General features: G+C 43.2%; 2 protein-coding genes across 2 annotated transcripts; one reads left to right on the top strand and one right to left on the bottom strand.

The window, feature by feature from the left end:
* Positions 1–1,106: 1,106 nt before the first annotated feature.
* Positions 1,107–23,206, bottom strand: clec16a (C-type lectin domain containing 16A). Its single transcript, XM_068749619.1, has 24 exons — positions 23,110–23,206; positions 22,722–22,850; positions 22,411–22,544; positions 21,845–21,993; positions 21,276–21,381; positions 20,091–20,096; positions 18,770–18,893; positions 18,455–18,629; positions 17,843–17,893; positions 17,503–17,619; positions 14,246–14,540; positions 13,161–13,269; positions 12,974–13,074; positions 12,341–12,460; positions 11,782–11,891; positions 10,382–10,426; positions 9,824–9,874; positions 9,571–9,699; positions 9,050–9,170; positions 6,729–6,880; positions 6,334–6,538; positions 5,772–5,942; positions 4,692–4,829; positions 1,107–3,415 (listed from the first exon to the last, which is right to left on the bottom strand). The coding sequence occupies exons 1-24, from the start codon at positions 23,181–23,183 to the stop codon at positions 2,871–2,873; spliced, it is 3,357 nt and encodes a 1,118-aa protein (XP_068605720.1). The 5' UTR covers positions 23,184–23,206; the 3' UTR covers positions 1,107–2,870.
* An 878-nt stretch (positions 23,207–24,084) lies between these two features.
* dexi (Dexi homolog (mouse)) lies at positions 24,085–24,354 on the top strand. Its single transcript, XM_068750439.1, has one exon. The coding sequence runs from the start codon at positions 24,085–24,087 to the stop codon at positions 24,352–24,354; it is 270 nt and encodes an 89-aa protein (XP_068606540.1).
* The last annotated feature ends 3,350 nt before the right edge of the window (positions 24,355–27,704 follow it).

The following is a 27,704-nucleotide window of genomic DNA, read 5'->3' as shown; positions in this document are numbered from 1 at the left end:
TATAATCTAGTTTTAAGAAGCATGTTCATGTTATGAATACTCACTTTGTTCGGAGAGTTAAAATCACGCGAGTGTGTGTGAGAGTGACTCAGACTTAACAGTTTCATTCATGGCTTCTCAGTAATCAGTTTTCAATACTTGTCTATTTTGAGAAGTAAAAGACGAAGTGAGCCTTGGTTTATCAGATGATTCTTCCCCCCCCAGAATCCTATGGTCGGAATTTTCCATCTTTAAACACTCACATAGTGTTCCAGAGAAATCAAATGAAAACCGTTACCTCAAGAGAAAGATGCTCACAACCGCATTCAAGGATTCACAAGTACGACATTCATGCTACCGGTAAGCTCTTCTTTCTTAATGCCTGAAGGGCAGAGTTTAAGAAAGAAGACCGGCTAACCGAGAGCATGTCCAACAAATCAAGGCCTTTCAAATTTAGCGGTCGGGGTGACACAGTGCACGGCTGCACCAGTCTTCAGACAGGTGTGCTGTGGCTGTGGCTGTGCACAGAGAAACCCTGCACACGCGAGCAAGCTCTTCAGTACGGTTACAGTACCAGGAACCCGTTCGGACGTTAACGCATGCACACGACTTCCCTGAACATAGGAACGGAGATAAAAGCAACGCATTCGAACCGCAGAGTGACTGAATGGGTTTCTGCCGCAGCGCCACAAACACGCGGCAAATGTAGAGAGACAATGTCGTAATGCTAGATTTCTAATTACATTGTAATGCAAGCCTGAACTGAAATCACAGCAGCACCTTTAAACAAGCCCAGTGCCAGAACATCCATCAGACAGAACAATTTCTCTTCACAGCAAAGACAAACATGCACAGGCGGTGCATGTGTTTGTTCCTGGTCTTCGGTTGTTGACAGGAGAATACCCTCAATCTCCACAGTCAGATTGATCCGGAACAAAGGAGAGGGCCCCACCTTTGATTACGCTGCACAACATGCCGGTCTGGAAAGCTTCCCGAGTCCATCTTTTTCCCATTCGCTGCCAAATCTAATAGGTTAAACCTCATCTCATTAGACATTCTCAACCCGACTAACCAACCCTGCAAAACACAATCTGAAGGAGAGAAATAAAAAGAGCGTCTGTCTCTGTGTTGCTAGGTAGAATAATTTATTGCAGAGTTCATTTATTCCTCGGTGTGAGGTCAATAACAGGTTTAAAAGCTAATGCATTTACAGCGCATATAAACAGTAGACCCACTATACACGCTTGGATTGAGGTTGCCAGTGGTTCGAGACAACATGCTGCCACGTCTCCATACGTGACGACACGTTCCTTTAAAGCGCCACCAGCTGCTCTACAAACTGAGCCAGGCCTCTTCAGCACACGTCAGTGATCATCACTCTTCAGATATTTACATTAGTAAGATGGCAATACTATGAGAAAGAAAACGTATTGCTGAGTTTCTCCTTTCTACACATATCACAGTTAAAAAATATACACGACTGAGCATTAAGACTTTAGCTGTGTGGCGATGGCACAAGAAGGAAGGGCTTGAGCTGAATGCAAAGGCAGGAGTGAAAATAATTAAGAGGATCAGGAAGGACGAGAGAATAGATGAACTTTTAGTGAGAAATCAAGTCAGGAATTTAGGATTAAAACACAGATCCCATTGAAATGAATCAGGAAACTCTGGTAGGAAAGACAAGTTGTTACATTCATCTCTCCTCTCTTAAGGTTATTGCAGTAGCTTATTCATCTGAGGGCGAGTTCAACCCCAGATACAGACCTTGGAACAGCATCTCAAGGAAAAGTGACAGCTTTCCCAGGAATGCTTTGTTTCCTGGGATGACTGTGAACACTGCTCTTCTTGGAGACCGGGCATGCTAAGCTACCGCTAGTCGCTTCATGAAATGCGGAGAGGATGCAAACATCAACTGAGCTCAGGTCAGCATCTGAGCGGCAACCAGCAGATACTACATTCAACCCAGTGTTGTCATGGCGATGTTCAGACCTGAGGAGAAGGCTGGCGTTGCAGAATTATTGTTATGCTTCCCGTAAAGAGTGATGCGTACATGTACACATAAAGTAAAGTTTTCACTACAAACCCAGTGACCCATTACAGATAAAACCACTCCAGAGCCCAGAATGCAGAAACAATCAATGTAAATCCAATGAGGTTAAAGTTCGCCGATTACTGTTGCACATCTGGAAACCAACGCTTTGCTAAACTGTAATAAAGTGACCCTGCAGCCCACGGCAGCAACACCAACAACGACGGAAACCGACAGTGTGCTCCACGCGAGGCCATCTTCACACACCTCATTTTGGATCGTTCAAGATGAAGCCATGGATCCGTCCACGCCACCTTCAGTACCGTTTACACTATCAGTTCTGATTGATCCAGGATGAACGCCACCTAATTAAAAAAAATAAACAGATCCCCAGTGCAAAATAAATAAACAAATCTAGAACTCGCAATCATGATGGCCGTTCTAGACACACCTGCCATCAAAAAACAGCAGGTGAGTCCGAGTCCGGGATGTGCGTGTGTGTGTGTGTCTGTTAGCACAGCAGAGACCACCACCAGAAAACACCAGTGGGTAACAGTCAAGAAACAAAAATAGAGCCCGTGTGTGTCTTTGAGTTGACAATCGATTCGAATGAGTAGAAAACGTTGCTGGTTGTGTGCCTTTAGCGCGCTTGCTAAAAACATGAGCAGGCACACGCAAGATGTGCTTTAAAGCCTCCCTTTCGTCGGACCAGTGTCTGCTTCATCCTCTGTTCCCTCCGTGATAGAAGGAGGCTGAGATGCTTCCTAAAGCCCCTTAACTCTATTCATATCACACAATCACAATCCCTCTCAAGTCACTGTCCTGTGTGATGTTTGTGCACGAGTGCAGTGTGTGTGTGTTATTAATCCAGTTCAGGCGAGTCCGGGCTTTCATCTTCCGTCTTCTCTGTGGCTGAAGTGTCTCTGTCTTGCAGCTCTTTGTCTCTATTAACCTCCACAGGTACGCCTCCAACCTCTGGCGCCTCATCAGTGGGCGCGACTAGCGCCGTTGTCATGGTTTCCTCTGTTACACTTGCAGAAGTCTCATCTGTTGGCGACCCCTCTCTCTCTTGCAGCCCTTCTTCGACATCCCCCTTTTTCTCTTCACCATCCGCAGCCTCCTCTTCCTCCGTGATGGAGGCGTCTGGCCTCTGGAGCGAGTGCGACGGGGGGACGCGGCTGGTGCAGTGGTGCAGATGCGAGGAATGGGCGGGAGGGAGCAGCGTCAACGACTCGACGCTGAGGGCGTCTGCGTTGTCGTCGGTGAGGAGGGAGATGGTGGGCTGGGATGCGGGGGTGAGGCTCGGGGCCAGGGCCGGAGCAGCGGCTGTAGAGGAGACAAGCGTTACTTCTTCCCCTTCTCCGCCTGAGGAGGAGGGCGGGGTGTGCTCCAAAAACGTGCCGTCGTCTAGAGGAGGAAGGAGAAGAGGAGAGAGTGAGGCGTGTGAACCCATGAAACAGCGGGGATTTGCATACGAACACAGGAGCGATGAATGCTGTCAGTACAGCCATCTAATGAGGCGACACATGCATTTAGACAGACAGGCAGACAGACAGGCAGACCAGTGTGCTCACCGAGTACCTCAGTGCAGAAACAGGTTTACTGTCAAGTTGATTCCAACACACACAATGTGGTTTGGTGCATAATGTTCAAAAGTGCTGAAACAGCAGCATTGTAAATAAAGGAGAGAGTCAAAGAGTCATCACTAATGACTGAAAAACTAATAGAGCTGGGAAACGAACTGAACACGTCTCCAAAGCAACATTTGACATTTGTTAAAGCCGCTCAAAATGAAGGATGCATCATGGAACACGGCGTGTAGCAGGTCGGAGGAGATACATTCTAGATAGATTCTAGCAGGATAAAGAGGTACAGGGTGGGCACACGGCATAAAGGGGGGGGGGGGGGGGGCTGTAGCAGCAGCTGTATTATTCAATCTGCCGCTTTCACACCTGATAGTTTTAACTGAAGTTAGTTTTGGTTCCAAACTGCAATTGAGCAAAAGCCCTCTGGAGCTCTCCAAGACCTTCCTGCATCCCGTCGTCAGACCTGATCACTATTAAATATCTCACCTCCTCCTCGTCTCCTCTTCTCTACCACGACTGATTGTCTCTACGCTTCCTTCCTTTATTACCGACACTGTCTCCGAATCACAGTTCAGTTTGAGCCGGAGATTTTTTGCTGGACCAATACCCTACGGTTTGATCCAGATTTTGATCTGGGTCTAGTTTCACAGCTGCACCCTGAGACTGGACCAAACTGGGTAGGTGTGAAAGCGCAGTAACAGAGTTAGTGTGGATGATGCACACTACTATGTAAGCATACTTACATCGTGAGAGTGTAATGGTGCAGTTTGAAAGATACAACAGAACTATTTTACAATAATCAATGTCAGAGCTACAAACTCAGAACAAACCACAACAGGATTACAGTCGCATTGTGGCGTCAAATACATTGATACGACGTAAAATGAAGACAAGACACACGCTTCACACTGTGAAGCAGGAACGTGCTAAATTATGATGCACATCTGTAAACAGTTGATCGTGTTTCCAGAGTGTTTAGAAGGTTGAACTCACACCACCACACGGTGTTTTGAACTACACCCCTATTTCTGTGAGTAAAGCAGGTACGTGTTTGGAAGATGTACCTGCACTTAGCAAATGTTCCGAATGTCAGATACCTGCTGGGCTCTGAGCAGAGATGGTGCTCGATGTAACCGAGTCACACCTTCCTGTGCTTCCACTCCCGCTGGAGGGAGGCGAGGGGGAGGAGAGGGGCGAGGGACTGTGCTGCGGCACACAGTGAGCCACTGCAAAACCTGGAGATGACACACACGAGTATAGACACAGACAAACGCGCGTTACCACCACCGTGAGAAGTTACTTCAGACGACCTACATGTAGCCCGATGTCCTCAATTCACAAGTTTTCTTTCAAAACTTTTTTAGCAAGAAAAGATTGTTCATGCCCGTGTGCTCACATGCTCACACCTGCTTCTGAGACAGGTGCGGTTTGTTGGGTTTGTGCACATGCATGCTTGGTTTGTTACATTTCGCAGTGTAAAGGTATTTCAGCTCTTTACCCTAACACAGCATATAAGTACACATGAAGCCTGACTAACCTGATTCCAGGGGTTTCGTTAGTCAGGTTTCATGACTGCCGGGAAACATTAGCGTTCATAAAGGAAATATTAATACTACTGCGGAGTCTGATTGTCTTGGTGGTTTCGGTCCCTTCTTTGTTTCCTGCTCCAACAAGAGTACAAGTATGTAAACTCTCATGGATGAGAGGTGAAACGTCTTCAACCAAACTTGAACAGGTCTCAAATGAAAGCTTCCGTAAAGTTTCGCAAGGTTTCAGCAGTATTCTCAGAGGAGTCTTTTTCAACACAGAACTTCTGATTGAAGTCTCCTGATAGTAGAGAACGCTGACTCACATCTTCACTAGGGATCATATCACACCCGTTTCCACAGATATGATCAGGGTTGAAGGTCACAACTTTCTAACAAAGTTTTCTCTAAGATTCAGAAACTTTCTATATTCAATTACCGTATCTTTTTAACATAGCGTATGCCATATTTCTCATAAAAGTTCCAAGTACGACAAACAGGTGCCAACATTTGCGGACTTGATGTGTGATCATTCGCAACCCCGTAGTGTCTGCGATGCATGGACTTAAAGCAGGGAAAAGGGAATAAACAGCCCAGTTCCCAGATCTTTGAATTAATGTCCAGGCTGCAGGAATGAGAGAATCCGGTTACCTGGTACTTTATCCACGGAGGCAAACACTGGTCTGCTCGCCGTGGGGTCGTTGGGCGCCCGTCTCGACTGTTCGTAGAATCGGAAAGGCAAGCCGCTGGGTGAAGCATTGACTGTCTGGCTGAAACCCAACACCTCTGTGGCGCTGGGCTGGACAGGCAGGTCCAACAGAACTGTATTCACAGGAGATGGGGAGTGTCAGAGGGATAGAAACCCAGAACTAGGACAGTGACAAACTCTTCATGTGGGATAAAAGAAAGTGGCTAGTTGTCTTCTATTACACAGAGGGACTTCATTCAATCCTTATTGACCAGGAAACAGAATAGATTAGACTAAACTATGAACTCATTTAATGTAGGAAAGTAAGTCAGATTTTTGTTTTTGAAGTACATTGGCAACATTTCAGAAATTATTTAGTGCATGATTCTTAAGTATAAGAACATCAGGACAGGAAGTGCAAATGACTCATCCACATTTAACATGACAAATGATGCAAACATAATTGTGTGTTACTTTGACTGTAAAAGGAGGGGTGAAGCTTTACAAAGCTTTCTGTTTACATGCCTGCAATCCTCTGCATCTTCATGCGTCGGGCCTGGATGCGACCCTTGGCCAGCCTCTGCTTGGCAATGATGCAGCGGATGTGGTCCGCAAAGATGAAGCTGGCCTGCAGGATGGGGAGGGGCTTGGCGTGGGGGTTGGAGCTGGGCTTATGGATGACAATGTTCAACGCTCTGCTGTCGTCCTCAACACCGGACACCTGCATGTCCTGTTGAGAGGAAGAAGCGGGGAGACACGGAATATTTAGATATAATATACCAGTTAGAAGAAAGTGTTGCAATATTTTGGTGTTTATTTTTATACTACATTTTAGTCGTGTCCTTTTCATCACAAAAACTATATGTCAACAGATGGCGCACAGGCACATCCACTACAGGAGTACACTACTTTCGTCTTACTTGCAGGAGGCCGGCAAACTTGACAACGCCCCATCCAAGGCGTTTGGTTTCTGGCTCGACCAGACTCATCTGGTATACATCGACAGCAAGGAACCTCTGGGCTTGGCCGCCATCTTTACTGATCACCATGCAGGCTATGAGGTCACTGTTATCTGTAAACGACAGACAGAGGCGTCAACGCCATGTAATTCAGCTCGTCTCTTCTCTTTTTCTCTCTTTAATCTTCGGCGAAGGGATTACTGGTTAGGAATGACATTCTGAATTCAAAGCACATAAAATATGTATTTGCATAAGAAAAGAAGACTAGGAATCAAGAGCCAGGGGAGGAATGGAAAAATAATTATGTGAAGGGGGGCTTTTATTTATTCCCCCACAGGGAAAAACGGGGGGTCTGCATTCGACTTTAAGACTGGTTGTTACTTTCTTGTCCTTTAAAAAGGACAGACCCCCATGTTCTCGCACACATCTAGGAGGCCAATGAACAAACAATACGCCAACATCTGAGCAGCGACACTTCAGCTCACCACAAAACCTACAGCAAAGTAAACAGGAAATGTTTTGTTTTAAATATGACCTACCCACTCGCACTGGTTCCAATTGAAAACTTTTACATCCCTCTGACGCACAACACCGCCCCAATTAAATTCTTTCTGTAGTCTTACTCTGTCTTCACCTGCATTATATCAACATTCTATCTAGTTTCTTGTTTTCAATTCTCCAACTCTAAACTGCTGAGTCTAATGGAACTGACTGCCTCTTCGCGTACACTCATTAGTTCCTTTAATGTGGTAATATCTTTGGTGGAATGATATTTGTGTCTCTCTCGTGGTCAGTCAGCTGGCGATGTAGACGGTGGCATGTGGTGTAACGCATTCTCGTGTTAATAGATCAAAGAGGGATGCCAGGAACTTGATTTCGCCCACTAAAACAGTGATCATCGAAAAAAGAAATACCAGCTGCCGAGTTGGACCTAGATTTGCCGTGATGGCCTGTTGGGGACAGAAACAGAGTCGTTAAACATGGAAATTAAGGGAAGTCTGATCAACTTAAACCTCAGACTTGAGGAGGTTTGGGGAAAAAAAACTCCAAGTCCTACTGAAATTCTGAGGTTGGATTGTGTCAATATACCTCTTTCAAAAGACTTAAGAGATAAAGACATGTATGTAATGGACAAGTTAATGCTACTGAGAATATATATATATTTAAGTTTGTAATTAGTTTAATGCTTATCTTGTGAAACTAATGATCCACATGCTGAACAGAATCACTGTGCCCCCCCTTTGATTGACATGAGTTCCGCCTTCACACTTTGGGCCAAGTTCTTGTTGATGGGATGCAACACGACCTTACTTTAGTACTCCTACACCGACAGATACGGATTTAGACACCGGCAAATGTTCTGTGATTCAACAGATACCCGAGGATGTGGTAAAATTCGAGGTGGAAACGGATCAGAAAAGTCTGTGGGTGGAAGGCTGCAGGTTAAAATTCCCAACCCTATGAGGAAAGACCCTCGAGTTCCCCACAATAATCTGCTAGGCGAGTTCTTACCCAGGATGAAAGTGACGACTTTGTAAAATAATTAATAAATTAATTAATACATCTAAACCAAGGAATTATGTTTTAAAACAATCAATTACTGAGATTCTGACACCATGGGAAGAGTTTCACTGAGAAGGGAAAACATCTTGGAAAAAGTTACTCAAAAACTGACAGTCTTCTAAAAATGTGTTTCTCCAAAACGTTTAGTGCACTTTAGTGTACTTACATGGCGCAGGGCATACATTGCATACAGAAAGCTATTACAGTATCAACACAAGGACCTGATGAGCAGCCAAAACATTCATTTTTGAGATACTGACCTTTTTAGAAACTGATGACGGAAGCTAGAATACTTACATCTGTACTGCTAAATATGTTCAGCATCAGATTTGTAAAAATGTGTGCTTTTCGCACATTCGGCATGCTTGATAGAATCATTTCTGCTGTAAACTTCACTGTGAAAATGTTCTTGTGGTAACTTGGCAAAGGTAACCACGCTCAGGTTTCCATTACAACTTGTGCGTACAGTACGACTGACATACAGGAGAGTTCTCAGTGTGTGTATATTCGTGTGTATATTTGTCAACACCCATGCGTTTTTGAATGTGTCTACCTATTATTAAGCATGCCCTTACACGTCTGCGGTGTTGTTTACAGTCGGTGTGAGATACAGGGAGATAATTACTGATGTTAGAGAACGACACAAACAGCTTAGCTGCATCACACACAACCTGTGGTCTAGTTTTCTTCCATGCACAGTCAACTACTTCGTGTCTTACTGAGGTCTAAGACGTCATCAGTTTTGATGAGATCTTCTGGCCTGGTCAGAGGCAGCTGCATCTCAGGTTCTCCCTGGAGCTGAAGCGATAAGGACCTCAACATGAAGAACACTCGGATTGCCTGTAGACAGACCGGACAGGCCCCACAAAAAACGGTTAGAGACTGACAGTTGCAAAAATAAAAATGGCAAAAGTCCAAGAATGAAAAACTGCAGACAGGAGATAATCACATAATCATAGAGTGTTTGTTTCCCACTATCTGACTGAGGCTATGACATTTTATCTTTCATCTGCGCTAACCCTCCACATACAGGTAGCCAGTTCTTTATTTATTGTGCAAATACTGAGGTGTTTTAAATATTTCAGCAAAAATTACGGATTGTTTGATTTAATGTGATCCAAAGGTTCAAGGGGAGACTCATATTTCAACTTTTCAGGAACCCGAGAACCTCATAGTTATTGACTTCAGATTTAACTGTTTAAATGTAAAGTGAACCAGCTCCAGTCTGCTCTAGACGCACTCTCCGGGTCTTTTCCACGTCTCCACAGGGCAGTCTCTTGACAAAGTCAATGCCAGTCAGAGGGGTACCAGTGGGTGGTAGCAGCACTGAGGCATCCATCATGAGATACTCCACATTCAGAGGCTTATTCTGTAACATACACACATGCAGACTAAAACACATCCAGTATCAGGGCAAACATGAGCAGCTTCAAGAATACATTTGTAAATTTGAGTCGGTCAGATTTAATCTTTCAAGGAGAAAATAAACAAACCGTCATGCTTCTGTATTCATCCTCAAACATGTCCAGAAAGATCTCCTCTCCCTGAGGTAACAGAATAAAATTACAATTCCTCAAGACTCACTCGTTCACAAGCAAGGATAGCGAGACCACTTTAAAAAACAAATAATTGTCTCATGCTACACACAGCCTGGAACATTTAGTCAAGCTGTACTCAGTAAGATTGTGCCGCTGAGATCCTGAAGAAAATGTTTACAGGTTAGTCTTTATCCTAAATTCTTTAATTTAATTTAATTTATTGTTTGTTGTTCACAGTGGAATTTTGCTGAAATTAAAGTCTTCTGTCTTGATGGTCCACTCCACATGGTTGGAGTCCAGCCAAGAGACACAAACCGAATCAGAAACCGATGTCCACAGACAGTCATAAAAAAGCAGCTGTCACAAAAGCAGTTTGTTTATGATGTAGTCCAATAAATATGAGGAAGCAGTTTCAGTTTCACATGGAACATATTCAGGGAAATGGTTGCTGTTATTATCAGTGAATACACTCAAATGATAGATCCCTAAGGAGTGCGTGTCGGGTACACTCACTTTGTAGAATCTCCGCAGCAAGTGTAGACTTTCTTCTCTAGCACCCTGTAAACATAAGCATGTATGTATAAATATAAACAGTATGAATCAATAAATACACAGTCTGAACACAAATGTCTAGAAATATACTCACAATAAGAATATATTTCCAAACTACAAACGGATCGTAGAAATAAATGGAAAGAAAATATTATTTAGATTAGAAATTCAACATATTTTAAAATTTACATGGGACAGAAGCCAGACTGGCAAAATGAACAAACTAATTTCCATTTAATTTAGATTCATGTTGAAATTGAATAAAATATGCTGTGATTTTATAGTTCTTTTATTCAAGAGATTTATTACGCAATATAATAATAATACATTTTATTTAAAGGCGCTTTTCTCGGCACTCAAGGACGCCGATGGTGGCTTCTAAATGACAACATTGTTAACATGACTATTCAAGAGTTAATTAGTATGACACTTCATAGGAAACCAATATGATGTACTTTAAACATTAAATGACGTAACACTTTCTCTCCTGTACGAAGTTCCGCAAGACCAGTTCCAGTTGAAGGTAGAAATCAAAACACAATGTGAAGCATTTAGTGAGTCACGCTGAACAAACTACTTAGAAATGCCGGCCAGTTTTTTTATCAGACATCAGTGAGAAGGAGGCGAGTTAGGACAATCTCAGAGATTAAGAATGATTACTTTTTGTCTAACTAGCACACATTTAGAAGAAGAAAAAAGGATTGACGACCTGACTGAAAGGGGCTCTCTGTTAAACCATTTCTGAAGATGGAACCCCCAGTAAAGCTACACTGACTGGGCTCGATACTCAGTGAACCCTGACCAGACCTGCGAGCTAAAAAGACCATGGTCAGGTTTCAATTCAGTTTCAAGCTCCGACAGATAAGATTAACTTTGGAGGAAAAAAAACAAAAAACAAAACTAAAACTTTATCACACAAGCAGTAGTGACATGAGTATTTCCTGTAACTCCCATTTAAAGAGAGGAAAAAACCCGCAGCGAGAAGTTTGACTTGCATGTGTCGAATAAGGAAATGGAAGATTTCCCAGAAACACTGAATAGCAGGAGATAAAGGACGGGTCAGCGATAGCAAAGGAGGAGGAAGAGAAGACAATTTAGAGGTGAGATGTAAAGTTTAAATATTGGAGGAGGAGAAAATGATAATACTTATTGTCATTGTTTTTAAACCATCACATGTAAATTACACTGAAAAATGTTATGTTAAGACACAACAAACAAACCGTCACCTAAAGATTCAGAAAAGTGACGTCAGGCATAGATAGTTATTTCATGACAGGCCTGATACCTGAACCTGTGTGTGTATGCAAAAACTTTATTTATGTATGTAGCATGTAGATAATGTGTACTCTCGTGTGTTTTACCTCTAAGCAGGCCAGATGAACATCTTTGATTATACAATTGTTCCCAGACAGCACAGACCGCTTTAATAAGAGGCAGCTCAGCTCCAAGGTAGCGAGACGCACTTTACCATCTACACACAAACACACACACACACAAAGAAAATAAATGTTGATCGTTATTATTTTTAGTTCCATTTTGACTTCACAATATATATAATAGATGGTTATATACAGGTGGTCCTCAATTTAAAAGTGTGTGTTTAGCAACAAGGACTCACTGTTACGACAAGCAGAATGTACTGGCTGTAGAATTGTGAGTACATACATATGTACAGTATAAATGTCCTATACGTATGCAAATCAAGTATTTTTATTCCTTCATTTTCATGTCCGCTTTATCCTGTTTTGACCACACAAAAAGTCGGTCAATGGGGGTTTTGTTCAACGCTGAGACCGTTTAGCGATGGGGTCTTTGGAACGTAACGCCGTCGTTAAGTGAGGACCATCTGTATGTGTGTTTATAAAGGTTTACATTGTGTGTGTGTGTGTGTGTGTGAGAGAGAGAGTCTTTACGCGTTACCTGGCTGCGCTGCCTGGCTTATAACTCTGATCAGTCTCTCTACCAGCACCAGACTGTAACAATTTCTCTCCTGCTCAGGAACTGGCAACTGTAAACGTTCCAGAAGCTCTCGGTTTATGCCTGCAGAAAAGACAGGCAGTCAAATCAGGTGAGGAAAAGGCTGTTTGTAGAATAAGTGGCAAATGCTTCAATACTGTGATGCTACAGGTTTATAACTGCATCCATCATTGCAATACATGGAGGTTGTCTTTATTAGCACTTGTTTCATGTCTCACATTGGTAACACCCTTGGCCTGACCTCATCAGTAGCTCCTACTGCATTCTGCCAGTGAGGATTGGCTAGGACTAAGCATGTCAGTGTCAGGGAGGGTGGAGAGCCTCCATGTAGAAGGGATTCATACTGAGTCACTCAAAAATGAATTGAGGTTTTAAAATAAATCCAGAAAAGAGAGGTGAACAAAAGAATGACGGACAGCGTAGTGTCGGGCCCCACAATAGGGGGAGGGTCTCCACCCTCCCTGACACTGCCTTCCAGCCAATCATATTATACTCAACGCTCTCTTCATTGCCCTGCAGTAGAATAAGCAGCCATAGACCTAATTCTATGTGTGTATTTTGACATGAAAGGCCAACCTTTGCTGTGTGAGACAGCATAAAGCAAGCAGAGTACAAACAGGGCGTGGTAGTCGTCACTGGTGCAGTCCAGAGCGCTGTACACCATGTCTAAAAACGGTCTGAAAGCGAGAGAAGACATCATCAGTCTAGAGCATTCCCGTCTTTCCTTCCACACCAATCCGTTTGTGTGTTAACGTGTGCGTACCTGCTCCGCTGTGTTTGCATTCGGGCTGCAGCAGTCTTCTCCTCATCAGTGATGTTCTGCTCCGTCAGCTCCGGCACCTTGCACTTCTCCATCACCACCATTTCTATCTCTGTGTGCACAAATGCACGTACTTCATACTTGCATAAATACCCATGAATGTGGAGCTGTTCTTGTATTCCCATCACATGGCAAAAACACACCCAATAGAGGAAAATGTCCCCAGTGACAGTAACGTACATTCTGAAAGGCTTCCTTCTCATACTTTGCCGAATGAAGAAAGGCAACAAATGCAAAAGCTAATCTCAGCTAACATTAAACCTAAACTCTGTTCATTCATCGGATCTATTTCTGTCAATTGAAGATGGTTGGTGGTTTTTCCACCCAAAAATGGTGTGTCATTTCGAATCCGTTCCTCTGCAGCCCACAGCAACATGTGAGCTAGAAAACCGTACTGAAAAAAATGACCGATATTTGGGCCTTGAAAGGTCCCGTACACTGTAAAGTACGGCACTGGTCCCCCTCCCGAGTCTCAGTTAAGGTAGAGGAGGAATCATTTCAGATAGTGATAATGACCACAACCGTAAAACGCACATGTACACAGAGCAGGAGTGAGAAACAGGCGGAGAGGTGAGGAGCGCGGTATGAATGAGGCGTCACCGTGGAAATGGAGAGTCAGCTGCCATGGAAGTTCATGATCAGCCGTGCCAAACAGGGGAAGCAGCAAAAATAGGGAAGCCTCATCTCGAAACAAAGAAGACATTTACTTTCTTCATGCTTTACTTCTACATTCCTGAGTAGAGGCTGATAGACGGTAAATCCCTGGAGATGACAGCAGTCATTTGCACACTGGATTCAGCGCTCAAACATTAAGTGTAAAAAAAGACCGCCATATAAAGGTCAAGGTTCAGATGCTGCCAACTATTAAGCTGTTCTGTCATCTCTTTCTTTTCTGTTTGGAGACGAGGACTGCTGCTATGGTGGCTGTTGGGTAACCAGGGTGCATCATGGGAGACTGCGTCAGACTGATGGGAATAAAGACACAAAACACGGTCCTGTATAGTGCGTCCAATGAGACACACACTCACCTTCCGCCGTCACCCCACTTGCTCTGCTTCCCTTAGAACCCTCTGTACCTTTTCCCTTCTCCCTCTCTCGGCCTCCCTCCCTCTCTCCGCTGCCGTCATCCTCCCAGCCATCTTCTGCTCCCCCACCACTGCCTCCTCCTCCTCCCCCAGTCCTTTCTTCATCCTCGTCCTCGCCCAGGTTCTTGTAGTTTGGCCTCTTTTGAGTTCTCTTGCGGCCCCGGTGACGCGACAGCTCAAGGGATCGCTCCAGAGACTCCGGGGGTTTGGTGAACCGACGCACACCTGCTGCACCGGTCTGGGGGAGGGGGCAGAAAAACGGAGCATTGAACATAGGAAAAAAGAAGTCAGCCACGTGGGTGCGAGGATCACTGAATAATTATCAGCTTTATATTTTGTTGCAATCCTCTTTGGTGAAGATATTGCTGTGAAAGTATTGTGTGCATTCAAACCTCAAACAAAATGGCGGCTGTGTAACGTTCACACGAGCACTGGGCTGAAAAGCACAAGCCAACCTCAGCTCATGCTGAGGAAAAAGAAGATATATGTTTGTGTATTACCGGTAATTCAAACTGAAGGGGTGTATTTAGTCGAGTATTGATGCTAAACAGTTAATAGCCCTGCTTCCAGAAAGCAATGGTACTGTAACCGTTTACTGGTTGGTCTGCATGTAAAGCAGACACACATGATCGTTCAGCACATCTGTTGCACCCGATTTGCCTTCGTCTTCTCAAACTCCGGTTACAGTAAATCATTTGTGCCATCTTGTTGATAGAGGCGTGTTAAAACGCACGAGCCACTTCCTTCTTGAGAAATATTCATTTGAGAAGAAAAGAAAATGATCAGTTAGCACACAAGTGTGAAGGCACGTGAGCACGCACGTGAGCACGCACGAGCACACGCACACGCACGAGCACACGCACACGCAGTCACACTGAGCGATGAAGAAAGCAGTTTGTCGCATACAGCCCTGAAGCGTGTACCAAGCTGCTGGCACACACACACACACACACACACGCACACACACACACACACACACAGAGGAAACAGCTGATCACCAATGCTGCATAAAGACAGTGATTTACAGGAAACCCGATTGATCACTGATAATTATTGCCATGCCTAATAAATAAACAAAAAAATGAAAACTGACCACGAAAGTGGCTGAGAGAGGGGATTTAATGTGTTTTAGATGTTTTAGCTATGTTCAAACTAACACCATGTTGCTATTACAAGCCAAAGTGCTCTAGTCCTCTTGACTTCATTCATACTCATAATTCCAGCGACCTGACTCTAGTTCTGATGTGAAGACATCGACCGTCTGACGCAGCAGCCAAGCGCACACCGTTACCACGAGCAATCTGCATCACTAACAACAAAACTGAAACAAACAAACCACTGTTTGTTAGACAACTTGTGGTTTACAAAGTAAAGCCGATGCACCGGTAGAGAATGTGTGCAGTACGTCAGTCTGGAGGACAGACAGACCTCGATCATCTGCTCAGACCAGTTCTCATCTCCCTAAATTGGTGGTTTGGCCTTACCGCACTGCGAGCGCTGGCCGGTGACAACAGCCATCTACACCCCGATGCCACGACAATCACAAACCATGACTCAAATCTGAACTGAAAAAGTGAGTTTTGTGTTCACAGAACCCTGAAAAAAAAATCTCATTTGCATCACAATGACACCTATTCAAGTGTGTACATTTGTGCTTGTGTGTGTGCGTGTGTGTGTGTGTGTGTGTAAGAGAGAGAGAGAGAGGCACACCTGTTCTGGTAAACCATTCTCAATATGCTGAGAAACAAATGGAGGTCAGGCAGCATTTAAGACACACCTACACTTATACACAAACACACACCTACACACACACATATAGACTTTTCAGGTCAAAGACAAATGTACACAGAGCTAAAACAGCTGCAAAATATGGCTAATTGGTGCACTTTCGTGTAAGCCTGCTTTTAAAAAAAAGAAGAGACAGTGAGAGGAAAAAAGGCACTTCTTCCAGGAAAGACATTTGGGTTAGGGGAGCCAGCTGTGTCACTGTACCCTCATGTGACCTAATTAAAGCTACATCGTGCACAAACAGGAAGTACGTGTGATCACCTGTCCAAAAACAGAACCCACGTCCATGTTTCATCTACAACGAATCAAATAATTATGCAGCAGCAGTTTGGCATGGAAGAAATGCCTTTAAAAAGAAATTATTTTCATCCATCATCAGGAATTTCCTTAAGTAATTAGAAAAGCTCCTCTGAATCTTCTTGGCAAAGGTAAAACTGAGTCCATTTGAAGACCCCCCCCCCCCCACCACCACCACCACCAAAAAAAACAAAAAAACAAACAAACCACCTTTTAAAGCCTGTGAAAAGCGGCTGTCACATAAATTATGCACAATCACCTGCTTAAAAGCTTCATAACAATTCAGGAGCTTCTGTTGTACAGGTACAGGTACACACACACACACACACACACACACACACACAATATCCCAACACACCCCTGATTGCAGGATGTTACTTTTAAAGCCATAAAATGTGGAAACAGAGACAATTGCTAAATGAATCGCTGGCTGCCTCCTGTTGTGGTAAACCGACATTATTTAGATGTCACACCTCCGCTCACATTCACTGAAAATGTAGGTTGCTTCTTACAACAGCCACAGGTCTCGCACACAAAACAGAGAACAACCACAAGGGTTCTCAGAAACGCTCACCACCTCAACACCCGCTAACTTCACAAAAAGATGGTCAAAAGGTGTGTGCGTGTATTTGTGGTGGTGAAGTGAGAGGAGCAGAGGAAAGAAGAGACTAAGAGGAGGAGAGAATTCAAAATGAGAGGAGAGGTGAGGGGAATCAGGCAGTGAAAGTAAGGGGGAGGGAGGGGGAGGGAGGGGGAGATGGAAAGAAAGGCAGACAATGAGAAAAAGGACTGAAAGATACAGATGTGACTAAAAAGAGAAGATGAGGGAGAGAGGTGGAAGAAATAGGAGGGTCTAGTCGGGGGCTTCAATGGGAAATAAGGAGAGAGAGTTTGATAAACAGTTGTAGATAATTATATTCATCTTTACTTGATGTGGGTAAATTAGGGAGAAAAGCATGACTCCAAAATGTCATAACTACCTACGCACACTTCTGGAACTCATTGTGTTTGAGAGACAGAGAGACACACCGAGAAAGACAGAGAGAGGGCAAATGTGTGCGATGAATATATTACATTATACAAAGCACCGTGTGTACGTCTTGTTTGTGTGTTACCGTGTGTTTTTGTGAGCTGCGCACATCCGTCTGTGGGGTGAAGACAGACAGGTCTCCGTTGAGGACCACATTGGCCAGTGTGTTGACCAGCGGTTGATAGTGGATGATCAGAAACACCTAGAAAACACAAAGAAAGGAATGAGTTACAATAGCACATTAAAAAAAAACATCGGGTCGACCTCCTCACAAATACAAAACATATTTTGAACAATGCAGGACGGCTTCCCGGCCTCAAAATAATTTTTGCCGCTATTGTTAGCTCTCCATAAGAAACCACACATCTGGTAGGTATAGATATATTTTGGTATAATGCTATCAATTTGACAAGTGTGTTACTTACTTGAGAGAGCAAGTAGAGAGACACCTGAGGGTTGATCTTTCGCTCTTCAGACTAAAGGAAAAAGAAAACTAGAGCTCAGTCAAAGTTACACACTAAACAGTCATTTAGAAGATGAAAGAAATAAAACCGGAGACACACAAGGCAAAGAGCTAAAACTGGTAAAGCACTTGGAGCGTAGACCTCCGCCAAGCAGCTCATTCCCCTCCTATTTGGATTTACACCGTCCACATGGTGATCTGGATCTTCATCAAAAGGTTCTAAATTGTTCTTGGTATCTTTATACACCAACCATGAAAAGTAAAAGTGAATCGGAGTTGTGCATTTTTAAACAGATTTTTGAATAAATGGGATTTTCAATGTTAAAATGTAAAAAGAATAATCCTGACCTCATTCTGGGTCACACCCAGAAGACATTTTGCATGATAGTGAATGATCAGAGCCCTTTATGACTTGGATTATTGGTGACAGAATTGAATGCATATTTTTTAAAGATATTTTTTGAAAACGCCCCCATTATAAGTTAATGGGAAAAGCCGGAGACGTGTATCTGGATCGCTCTCAACATTTAATGGGATCTAAGTTCGACCAAGACAGAAGAGCACAGCTCTGAACCTTTTCGGTGCCAACCAAGGAGTAGACATAGAGCGGCAGGAAGAGACGGTTGAGTAGGTGGTCAGTCAAAACATCATTGAGAAATTCACAGCTGATGATGAGGATATCGTTCAGGTAGTGGAGGTGGTCCAGATGCTCTGCCACCAGGTCACTTAACTTCCCTCTGTTTTTATGTCTGGAACACAAAAAAGGTTCCAAGAGAGAAGGAAAGGATCAAAATCAAGAAACAAAACACATTCAGGTTACAAATCCTTTACAAGTCTGCCCTCTAGAGGTCACGGTGAGTAACACCAAGAAGGATTCAATGGTTCTTACTCTTCATCCGTCTGCACACACTTGTCCAGTTCGATGACATGGCTGCCGATAAACCAGACCAAGTTGCTGAAATACGGCGCCGCCGTCTTATCTCGAATGTAGTGCAGCATGTGCTGGTTGTCCACTAGAGAGAGTTGAGTTTGTTTACGAGGCTGCAGGTCTCGAGTATTCACAGACATTCACACATACTCATTTAAATATACACTTTATAACCCCCCCCCCAAAAAAATTAACACAATTAGATTGTTGAACATGATTCAAGAAAAAATTAAAAACCCGACACCAAAGCCCCAAAACCACTGAAAACAAGAGCCCAATTCAGATGTTGGGTCAAATTAAGCAGGAGCAGATCAAGTCAATCTATTGTTTGTGTATGGGAATAAAGGAAGGCCTTGTGTACTATGAACCGAGACAACTGGCTAGCCCTGAAATGTATTGACTGCTTGAACAGACTACAAAATAAAGCTGTAATAGATTAATCAGATCAGACAGATGAAGGTCAGGCCTGCCTTATAAAAGAGAGGTGTTGTATCTAACACTACAGGCATTAATACTACAAATAAGAGCAGCAGATATACCAAAGCAATGAAAAATTCATTCTTGCATCTGAATTGGCGAAGTTTACAGCTCTGCCTCCTTCAACTTGCTTACGTAGTTATTCAAAGGAAAAAAATGTTAGCCGATAATACCGGTAATTTCCATTCTGCATGGGTCAAACTGACTTCTCATTCAGGGAGTGAATGACCGGCCAAACCAAACAAACGAAACACATAAAAAGAAAACTTGCGTCGTCTCAGCTTAAACCATCAGTGCATGAACTGAGAATGAAAGCAAGGGGAGATATCGATTGAATCACCACAGTCACCAAAACTATTTAAGCCCATCACCATGACAACCAGCATGAGTGGTGCTGCAGATGTCAAGTCTTTAGAAGGAGAATAAATTATTTAGATCAGCCAACTGCATGCAGGTTTTAGCATGTATGGGACTGAGTGATACAAAATGGTATACGAGAACAGGAATTTAAACAATTTGGATTTATGCAAATATAACAAATACATTCAGGAACAACAGGGCTGGTATCGACAAACACTGACAGTCTCCACACTGTTACATTTTTTAAATCAACATAGTCGCGGCGTTAAACTTCAATGACTATAATGATAAGAATTAGCCAAACCAGAAAAATACTGAATGGCTTACGACCCACTTTAAAACTAGTTTTTGAAAAGCAACTGCATCAAATATGGCTGAACGAGGTCAGAAATGTTTCTGGATACACAGCCCTGAGAAAAAGACTGAATGAATGGAACCAACTTACATGAAACTGGAGTTAGGCAGATGGGGCGTGTAGAGGGAGGAGGTAGAGGAGAGAGACAAGGAGAGGAAGAGGAGTGGTTGTTGAAGAGGAGAGGGGAGAGGGGGAAACACAGACAGGGTTAATGTGAGTTAAGGGGTGGCTGTGGACGGGTGGAGGTGGGAAGGTTCCCCACAGGCACCTCAACTAAATAAAGTGCAGACAATGGCACGTCTGGAAAAGGAGTTTAAGTCATCCTCAACATCTACAAGTTCACGTTTGCTTTTGACTGAACCAAGCACCTTCTTCATAGAGAATATACCTGTACATAAAACAGATTAAAAAAACTTACACTGATGCTGGTAAAAGTCTTTTTCTAGTTTGTCATGGATAGCAGCGCTTGAGCTAATGAATTGATAAGTGACAACAACTTTAGTAATACATTGACATACGAGTATAATTCGTTCCTGGACCGAGCTCGTAACTCAAATCTCTCGCATGTCAAATACATTTTCCCATATAAAATAACTGAAAACAATTTAATCCATTACGGCCATCTAAAAACACCCAAATCAACGCTAATAATAATGGAAAAAACGTGTCTCGGAACACTGGTATGTCAAGGCACTCGTATGTTGAGGTATTACTGTATTTCAAGCATTTGATAAGTGATTGCAAATTAAAATATTTGGACATAACTCAAGTTTTCAGTGGACAAAAATCACAAGAAATGAATATATCATATTACAGCAGTGCCTCCTGACTATTCTAAGAATGGTGTAATGGGGCAGTCATACTGGACTTTGTGATAACACAATATTAGGCACCGCACCCAAGCAAAGTTAAAAGAAGTGAACTTCAACCCTGATAACTCTTGGCTTGGGTATTAAATCTATAATTAATTGTAATGTTATACATTAGTTGGCAAACAAAAGCAAGCGCAAAAAATGATTTAAATAAATAACAGGAAAGGTTCCAACGCACAGGATAAACACACACACGACAGGATCGGATGAACAAAGTCAGAATTCCACCACAGAAAATAAAGTGTTGCTGTCCTGAAACCTGGGTTGTTGTGAGTAATGACAAAATATCCATGTAGCAGTTCATTTTAAAGTACTTTTTGAAAGAATTCTAAAAACTGTGTATGCGCATGCTTTTGTGTGCGTGCGTGATTAGCATGTGCACATGTGCGTCGTGGGTTCTCACCTTTATAGACGTTGAGCGTGATGGTGCGGACTGCGATACGGACCATGCTTTCAGGGTGGTTGAAAAACTTAATGGCTTCGGTGTACAGGGCAAAGTCATTAGTGTGCTGTGTGTGGGAGACAGAGTGGGACCCAGTAAGCATGGCAAAGAACTGCACCGCCTCACTCAGGCGACAGACAAGCACGCACACAGAGAGCGAGAGAGAGAGAGAGAGAGAAGCTGGTGGGGACAGACATTCTCGGCATTGTTGCATTTTTAAGTTAGAATTGCGTGCTAAAACCTGAGCAATTTTATTTTTATATTTAATCAGCACAGCATAAAGGTTGCAGAGGTTCACCCCCAATGAATAGATTATCAGCGTGAGACATGACAGATCCAACACGTCAGCATGCTGCACTTGGTTCATCTGCCTTTGACAAACCGGTAGCTCTGCATTTTTCTGATTCTCTCCTAGAAGGCTTTTCAAACTCGAGAACAATGATCGCAATTTGTATTGTGTATTTTTTTTTACAATGAATAAACAGACCGTGATATTTTTTTTTTGGCCAGATCACTGAGCCCATCCTCACCTCGTTGTAGAAGAAATGCACAGTGTGATTGTTGAGTTTGAGGGACAGGGTCTTGAGGAAGGAGATATAGTAGGCCATGATCTCCTCGTCTGAGAAGTCAAACTTGTGGACGATGATCGAGTTTACATGGTTGTTTGACAAGAGATAATCTTGAGGAGAGAAGCGAAGACAAAGGTTTGTGTTTGCTCTCCTCTCATCAGATCAGTGAGGTTGAACTATTGATTACTGAGCACAGTGTGTACACAAGTCCTGCTGACACAATACCACATGCATGTTTTAATTCCTTCACAATTGATCAAAACACAAACCATACTTACTTTGTATAGGATGGAACGCCACTGCATAAGTTAACATATCATTCGACGGGCATGTGGTTGCCAAGTAACAACAAAACTAACATTTCTAACACAACATTTTCCAGTATAATACCACGTAAAAGTATTTTTTAATCCAAGTCTGAAATCTGTCATCCAACTTGTTTGGTGACAGATTTGAATCACATGCACACCGCTTTAAGATCTTTATATCCTCAGCCAACTTGTCAGAGCGCTGATTGTAATACTTACACAAGGATGTCTCATGACTGATGTTTTCGAACAGAATGTTGAGAGTCTGGAGGAGCTGGACACACACGTAACGTCCTGATTTCTGACGCAGGATGTTCAGGAAGAAGGCAAACATGTTCTTCTCTAGGAAGAAACTGAACATATGCAGGTGTATATACATGCATTTATATTAGTGTACACACAAACGCATACAAGAGGATCGCAATTACTTCTTCTTGAAATATAATTATCTTCAAATCTGTCACTTTGATTCACATGGATCTTACAAATATACATACATATATGATGTAAAAACACTAACTGGCACTTACTCAAACACAGAACTGTCATTCTGGTCACCCCAGATGAGGATCTCTGTGATCGAACGGATGGTCTCAACTAGAAGGTTTCTGTTGTGATCGGTCACTGTGGTGTTTTTGGTTAGGACATGGTACATATACCTGATGTAGAGACATGAATGAAAAGAAAAAGAGCCAAAGAAAGCACATTTAGGAATACAACTGTTGAAGCCTGCCACAAGCTAGACCACATATCCAGTGTTATCTTGCCAAGCAGAAACTCGACTTATTAATTCGCCAACTAAATTTACAGCTACCTAATTTGTTTTTTTTTTAGCTCATGACAACTCAGTTAATTACATTGCCGCTTGTTGTCGACATCGGCTGATGTTAGCGTGTATATATAATGCTAGCTACTTACTTCAAATGGTCCAAGGAGTGGATATTTTTCGTTCTCCCCTGCCCTCCAACCCAGCTTCGTGACCGGCCAAACATGGTTGTAATGTTAAAACGGTGGCTTTATGTTGCCGGGCTCGTTGTCTCTGCTCGCATTAGTATCTTTGGGTAACCATTACAGCCACTTTCCCGTCTGGATAGCCACTTAGCAAAACAGAAAGTGACAGGCAGCGATATCAGCGGCAGGGCAAGGGAGCATTACGTAAATGGTTCAAATCACGGTTCGTTTGGGAGTTGTTGTTCTTTCCCAGCTGCACTGTTTCCGATCATATATAAGTTGGGCTGGAAGAAAACTACAAAATGCACTTCCCATGTTATTAATGACGACTAAAGGTTGCGACACGTCCCCGACTGACAATCAGCAGACGAATCACAACAGGAGTGTACAAAGCGTGAGCCAATCAGCTGCCGAGGCGTCACGCGTCGCTTTGTGTTCAGGACTGTTTTGACATGGACGACAATTCTTTTTTTTAGGACATTTATCTGTAACGACATCGTCAAACTCGCGTGTTCGTGAGCATTCCAGTGTGAGTCTTGTACAAATGTTAGCGTTTTCCTCTACTCCCATTCGGTGTTGCGGTTTTTAGCGTCCGTTTGAGTATACATGGCGTGAAATCCCGCAAGCCGACGTCAGGAACGCGTTGAGCTGGCGAACTCGATCCGTGCGATATAATTAGCCATGAACAGTGCGACCTCGTGTCCGCATGTCTTTCCTCGTTTCCTTTTGATAAGCGCGGTTAAACTGTCGTTGGAGGAACCCAGACTTTAAAAACGAAGCTGCCCCCCCCCTCACTGCTTCCACGTCGGGACGCGATGGACGCCCCCAGTTCCTTTTCCACCAAAGGATTTCTAGATTTTTAGCACCAGCCAACCAGATCACACGAAAAACACGGATCCAGATATTTATTCCTCTTCTTTCTTTTCTTTTTTCTTTTTGTCTATGACACATCCGGTTTATGCCCATCTAGATTCGGTTGAATCGCTGTTGGACGAACTCCCATATATGTTTTATCTGGGCCTGTTCTTTGTGAACGTCCTGATCCTCTACTATGCCTTTCTGATGGAGTACATCGTACTGAATGTAGGGATAGTATTTCTGCCCGAGGACATGGACCAGGCACTGGTGGACCTCGGGGTGCTATCCGACCCCGCGTCTGTCCCGTACGACACGGACACGGAGCTGGACGTCTTCGAGGGGTATCTTGAGTGACATGGCAGTCCTGGAGGATGACAGTGAAAGTCAAGGTGTGGTGGTGACGATGGGGCGAATTGGGACAATCCCTGCTGCTCACGTGGAGAAAAATGTCTCGACATGGATGATCTTGCTTCCATTTTTCCACGAACAGATCAGAGACGAGGTAAGTAGAGTTCACATAATAGTCCTGAACTAAGATTTATTATTCATGTCAATCTATTCTACCCATTTTTACCAGTAAAAGTCACATTCTTACATCGTTAATGAAGCAGTAGATCAGCCAGCATGAAGAAACACTTTGATTGTGAGGATTGCTTTTGAACGGTGTAACATTTGTGTCACCGGTCTTCAGGGTCTCTCCGCTAACCTGAGGAAGAGGACTGTGATCAGCGACTCATTGGTGGTTAAAGTCCGCTGCACCCGATCAGCGGCCAGTCAGCCCGCTGCATTCTGGAAGCCGTTGACTCTTTGTCAAGAACTACGAGTTTTACGCTGGCATGCGTCTCCTGCGCTCTGGACTGAATATAACACAAGGAGACTTGGATGTGCTGGAGGTGAAAGAAAGCGATGCTGAATGAATGCTCTGCACCCAATACGGTTTGTCTGCCTCAGCGATTCACGCATTCTCAGGATCACTCGGAGCGTCGGCGATGACACGATGCCCTCGCTGGAAACAGGCTGTGGAACTACAGGAGAGACGGCGGGCATGGAGAGCCTGAATCGTGCTTTTATTAGCCTGCAGCGCCACACTCTGAGGAGAGTTATTTCTTTGATGTGCTACATCTTCTGTTGGTCTGCGTCACGCGTGTGTTTGCAGATCACGTGCAGCGTCTCCCTGCATGTTAACAGTAAATACCCTTGTGTTGACAGCTGTCCTCACAGCTGGCCTAACTCTCAAGCTTCTATCAGTATTTGTGTCAAAGGGTGAAACGTCGCGAAGCACAACCTCAACAGACATTTCACTTGTTTGTCCTCTCTGTTGCTGACATGTTTGCTTTTATAATGTTTCAGAAGGGCCTCAGAGAAAAGTCTTGAAATATCACATGACATCAATTTTCTTTTTCTCCCCAAAGAAATTAGCAGTCAACCGTGTTTTTAATGGCACTGTCTTTAGTTTATTTTGTGTATCATTCTTAAAATGTTTATTCATGGAGGCAATAATGAACTGGAGGAGGTGTTTTAGTATTTAGATGAAGATCATCCAGAGAATCAGATAGTTGTGGCATCTGTTTGGTTGTGGGTGCATGTAAGAAACGCCCTCGTGGCAGCGATAAAGGGAGAATTCACTTGCCTTATTAGATATTTGTAATCCTTGAAAGTACTGTGCATAATGTAGAATAGCTATTAAATTAAACATTGATTTTTGAAGCGATACAGCACCAATATTTTCTCATAGCATCCAAGAGTACATCTGCCACAGTTGTGCAGATTTATCATTGCCGTGTGGTTGCTTTCCACTAGATATCACACACAAAAACATTTCATGACGAATCATCATGCACACGTAAGACTCGAAAACCAGCTTTCCCCTGAAGCTCAATGCCTGTCTTCCCTTCAGTCTGCTGGTGACCTTTCACCCCAAAGTTTCATTTTGGGTGTGGTAGGAATGAACTTTTTTTTTTTTACCCATTAATTAATATGTTTAACATTGGAATCTGACCAAAAAGTCATAGGATGAAAACCAGACAAATACTTCTGTGAATGAACTGTAATGAATATTTAAGATACTCGAGTGAAACGTTTAAGGCTGATGTACCCTGCAGACTTCAACATGCCACAGTAGTGTGGATCACAGGAGTTTTACTTCAAATCTGTATTTAATAAACTTTAATCAAAAGTCACGATTATGTCTCTTATTTCCAAATGTTATTGCGTGCATCTGTTGATGACGTGGACGTGGGTGTGTGAATGCACATCTCCGATGTCACTTCCCATTTTGTCCACGAGAGGCCTCCAGCGCAGCAGATACCAGCACTTCTTGAAACAGTGGTGCTCGCTGGAGAAGCCGGATCCCACATGCTTAGTGTATGGTGCTATGTTCTGCCTATATGAGTACGGTATAGTAAATACAATAAAAAAAAATGTGCAGACAGTTCTGTCATACTTCCAAAAATATTCTGATTTTCTGTGAAAAGAAATTCCTGAGCTTTGTCACTGATTTTTGAATTCCTCGTTTTCTCAGATGAAAACATTCATCATTCCACATGTTCCCACTATCTTCAACATTTCTAATATCATTCAACAAACTGTAACGACTCATTTATAGTTTCCAAATGCCACAGTAAATCGACCTTCTCCACTTCACCCTGTCCTTTGCATCGTCCTCCTCAACACCAGCTACTCTCATGTCCTCCCTCACTACGTCCATGTCTCTTCTCCTGGGTCGACCTCTAGCCCTGTTCCCTGGCAGTTCCATCCTCAGCATCCTTCTACCGATATAGTCCCTGTCTCTCCTCTGGACTTGTCTAAACCATCATAGTCTGTTCTCTCTGACCTGACCTTTTTTATTTCATTTGTTGGTTTGCGCTGATAAACGTGGGAGATATGGGTTGTAGCTAAATCTATTGATTTCACATTTATTTTGTTTCAGATCTCCCCTCGACTGATTTAGTGTCTCTCTTCCTTTACTTTGTGGCATTAAAGACAGATTCTTAAAATAAAGTTTTTCCGCTCGGTCTTTACGATGTGGGATTGTTTCAATTAAATTTATGAAATCACTTTGAGAGTCCGACTACCTTCCTCCTGGGGACGTGACTCACACGTTTCGTCCAAACCAAGAAAAACGTCCTGCTCAAAGTCACCAAGAATGCCAAAATAAGAGGAAGTGTAGCCTCACTCGGTTTGTCAGTCAAATGTGAACTGTAAGAAAGAGGTAGTGAAATAAAAAACATGCTATAAAACCAACCATCCACAGTTCCATACACCTTGGCACTGTTAAATGTCAGTCTGTCAAAAAAAAAGGCATATGAAAGCTGCTTGGAATAAAAAAACACAAAGAAGAAAATGCATAAATGGTGCAAAGACAGATAAAAACAAACAAACAGCATTAGTTGATTTTCCTTTGTAGGGTCATGGGGTTCTGGATCCTATTCCAGCTGACCTCCTTCACCTATAGTGTATGTTTCTGGATTGGCGGAACAGGAATCTTCTTGCTGTGAGGCGACATCAGCCATCAGCACAGCTAGTGCACATTTGCCTCTCAAATCAAGTGTAATCTTTTCACATTTCCCCCCCAGTTTGTTCTGTTTTATCTGCTTTCAGTCCTTCGAGCAGACATGCTTCAGAAAACGTGTAAACGTGTGCATAAGATCAACAGGATGAAGGAAACCCCCCAGAGCCTTCAAGCACAGAGGCTGTGAACGGGT

This window comes from Brachionichthys hirsutus, chromosome 16 (assembly GCF_040956055.1).
Source record: "Brachionichthys hirsutus isolate HB-005 chromosome 16, CSIRO-AGI_Bhir_v1, whole genome shotgun sequence".
Classification (NCBI taxonomy): domain Eukaryota; kingdom Metazoa; phylum Chordata; class Actinopteri; order Lophiiformes; family Brachionichthyidae; genus Brachionichthys; species Brachionichthys hirsutus.
The sequence above is the reverse complement of the archived record's forward strand: the minus strand, read 5'-3'. Positions and strand labels throughout refer to the sequence as shown.

Coding starts and splice junctions, on each gene's coding strand:
- clec16a (XM_068749619.1), bottom strand. CDS start 23,183: ATGTTTGGCCGGTCACGAAGCTGGGTTGGAGGGCAGGGGAGAACGAAA. Junction 11,892..12,340: donor AAGCCAGGCAGCGCAGCCAG/GTAACGCGTAAA, acceptor GTTTGTGTGTAG/ATGGTAAAGTGCGTCTCGCT. Junction 10,427..11,781: donor TTCATCTGGCCTGCTTAGAG/GTAAAACACACG, acceptor TTATGTTTACAG/GGTGCTAGAGAAGAAAGTCT.
- dexi (XM_068750439.1), top strand. CDS start 24,085: ATGACACATCCGGTTTATGCCCATCTAGATTCGGTTGAATCGCTGTTG.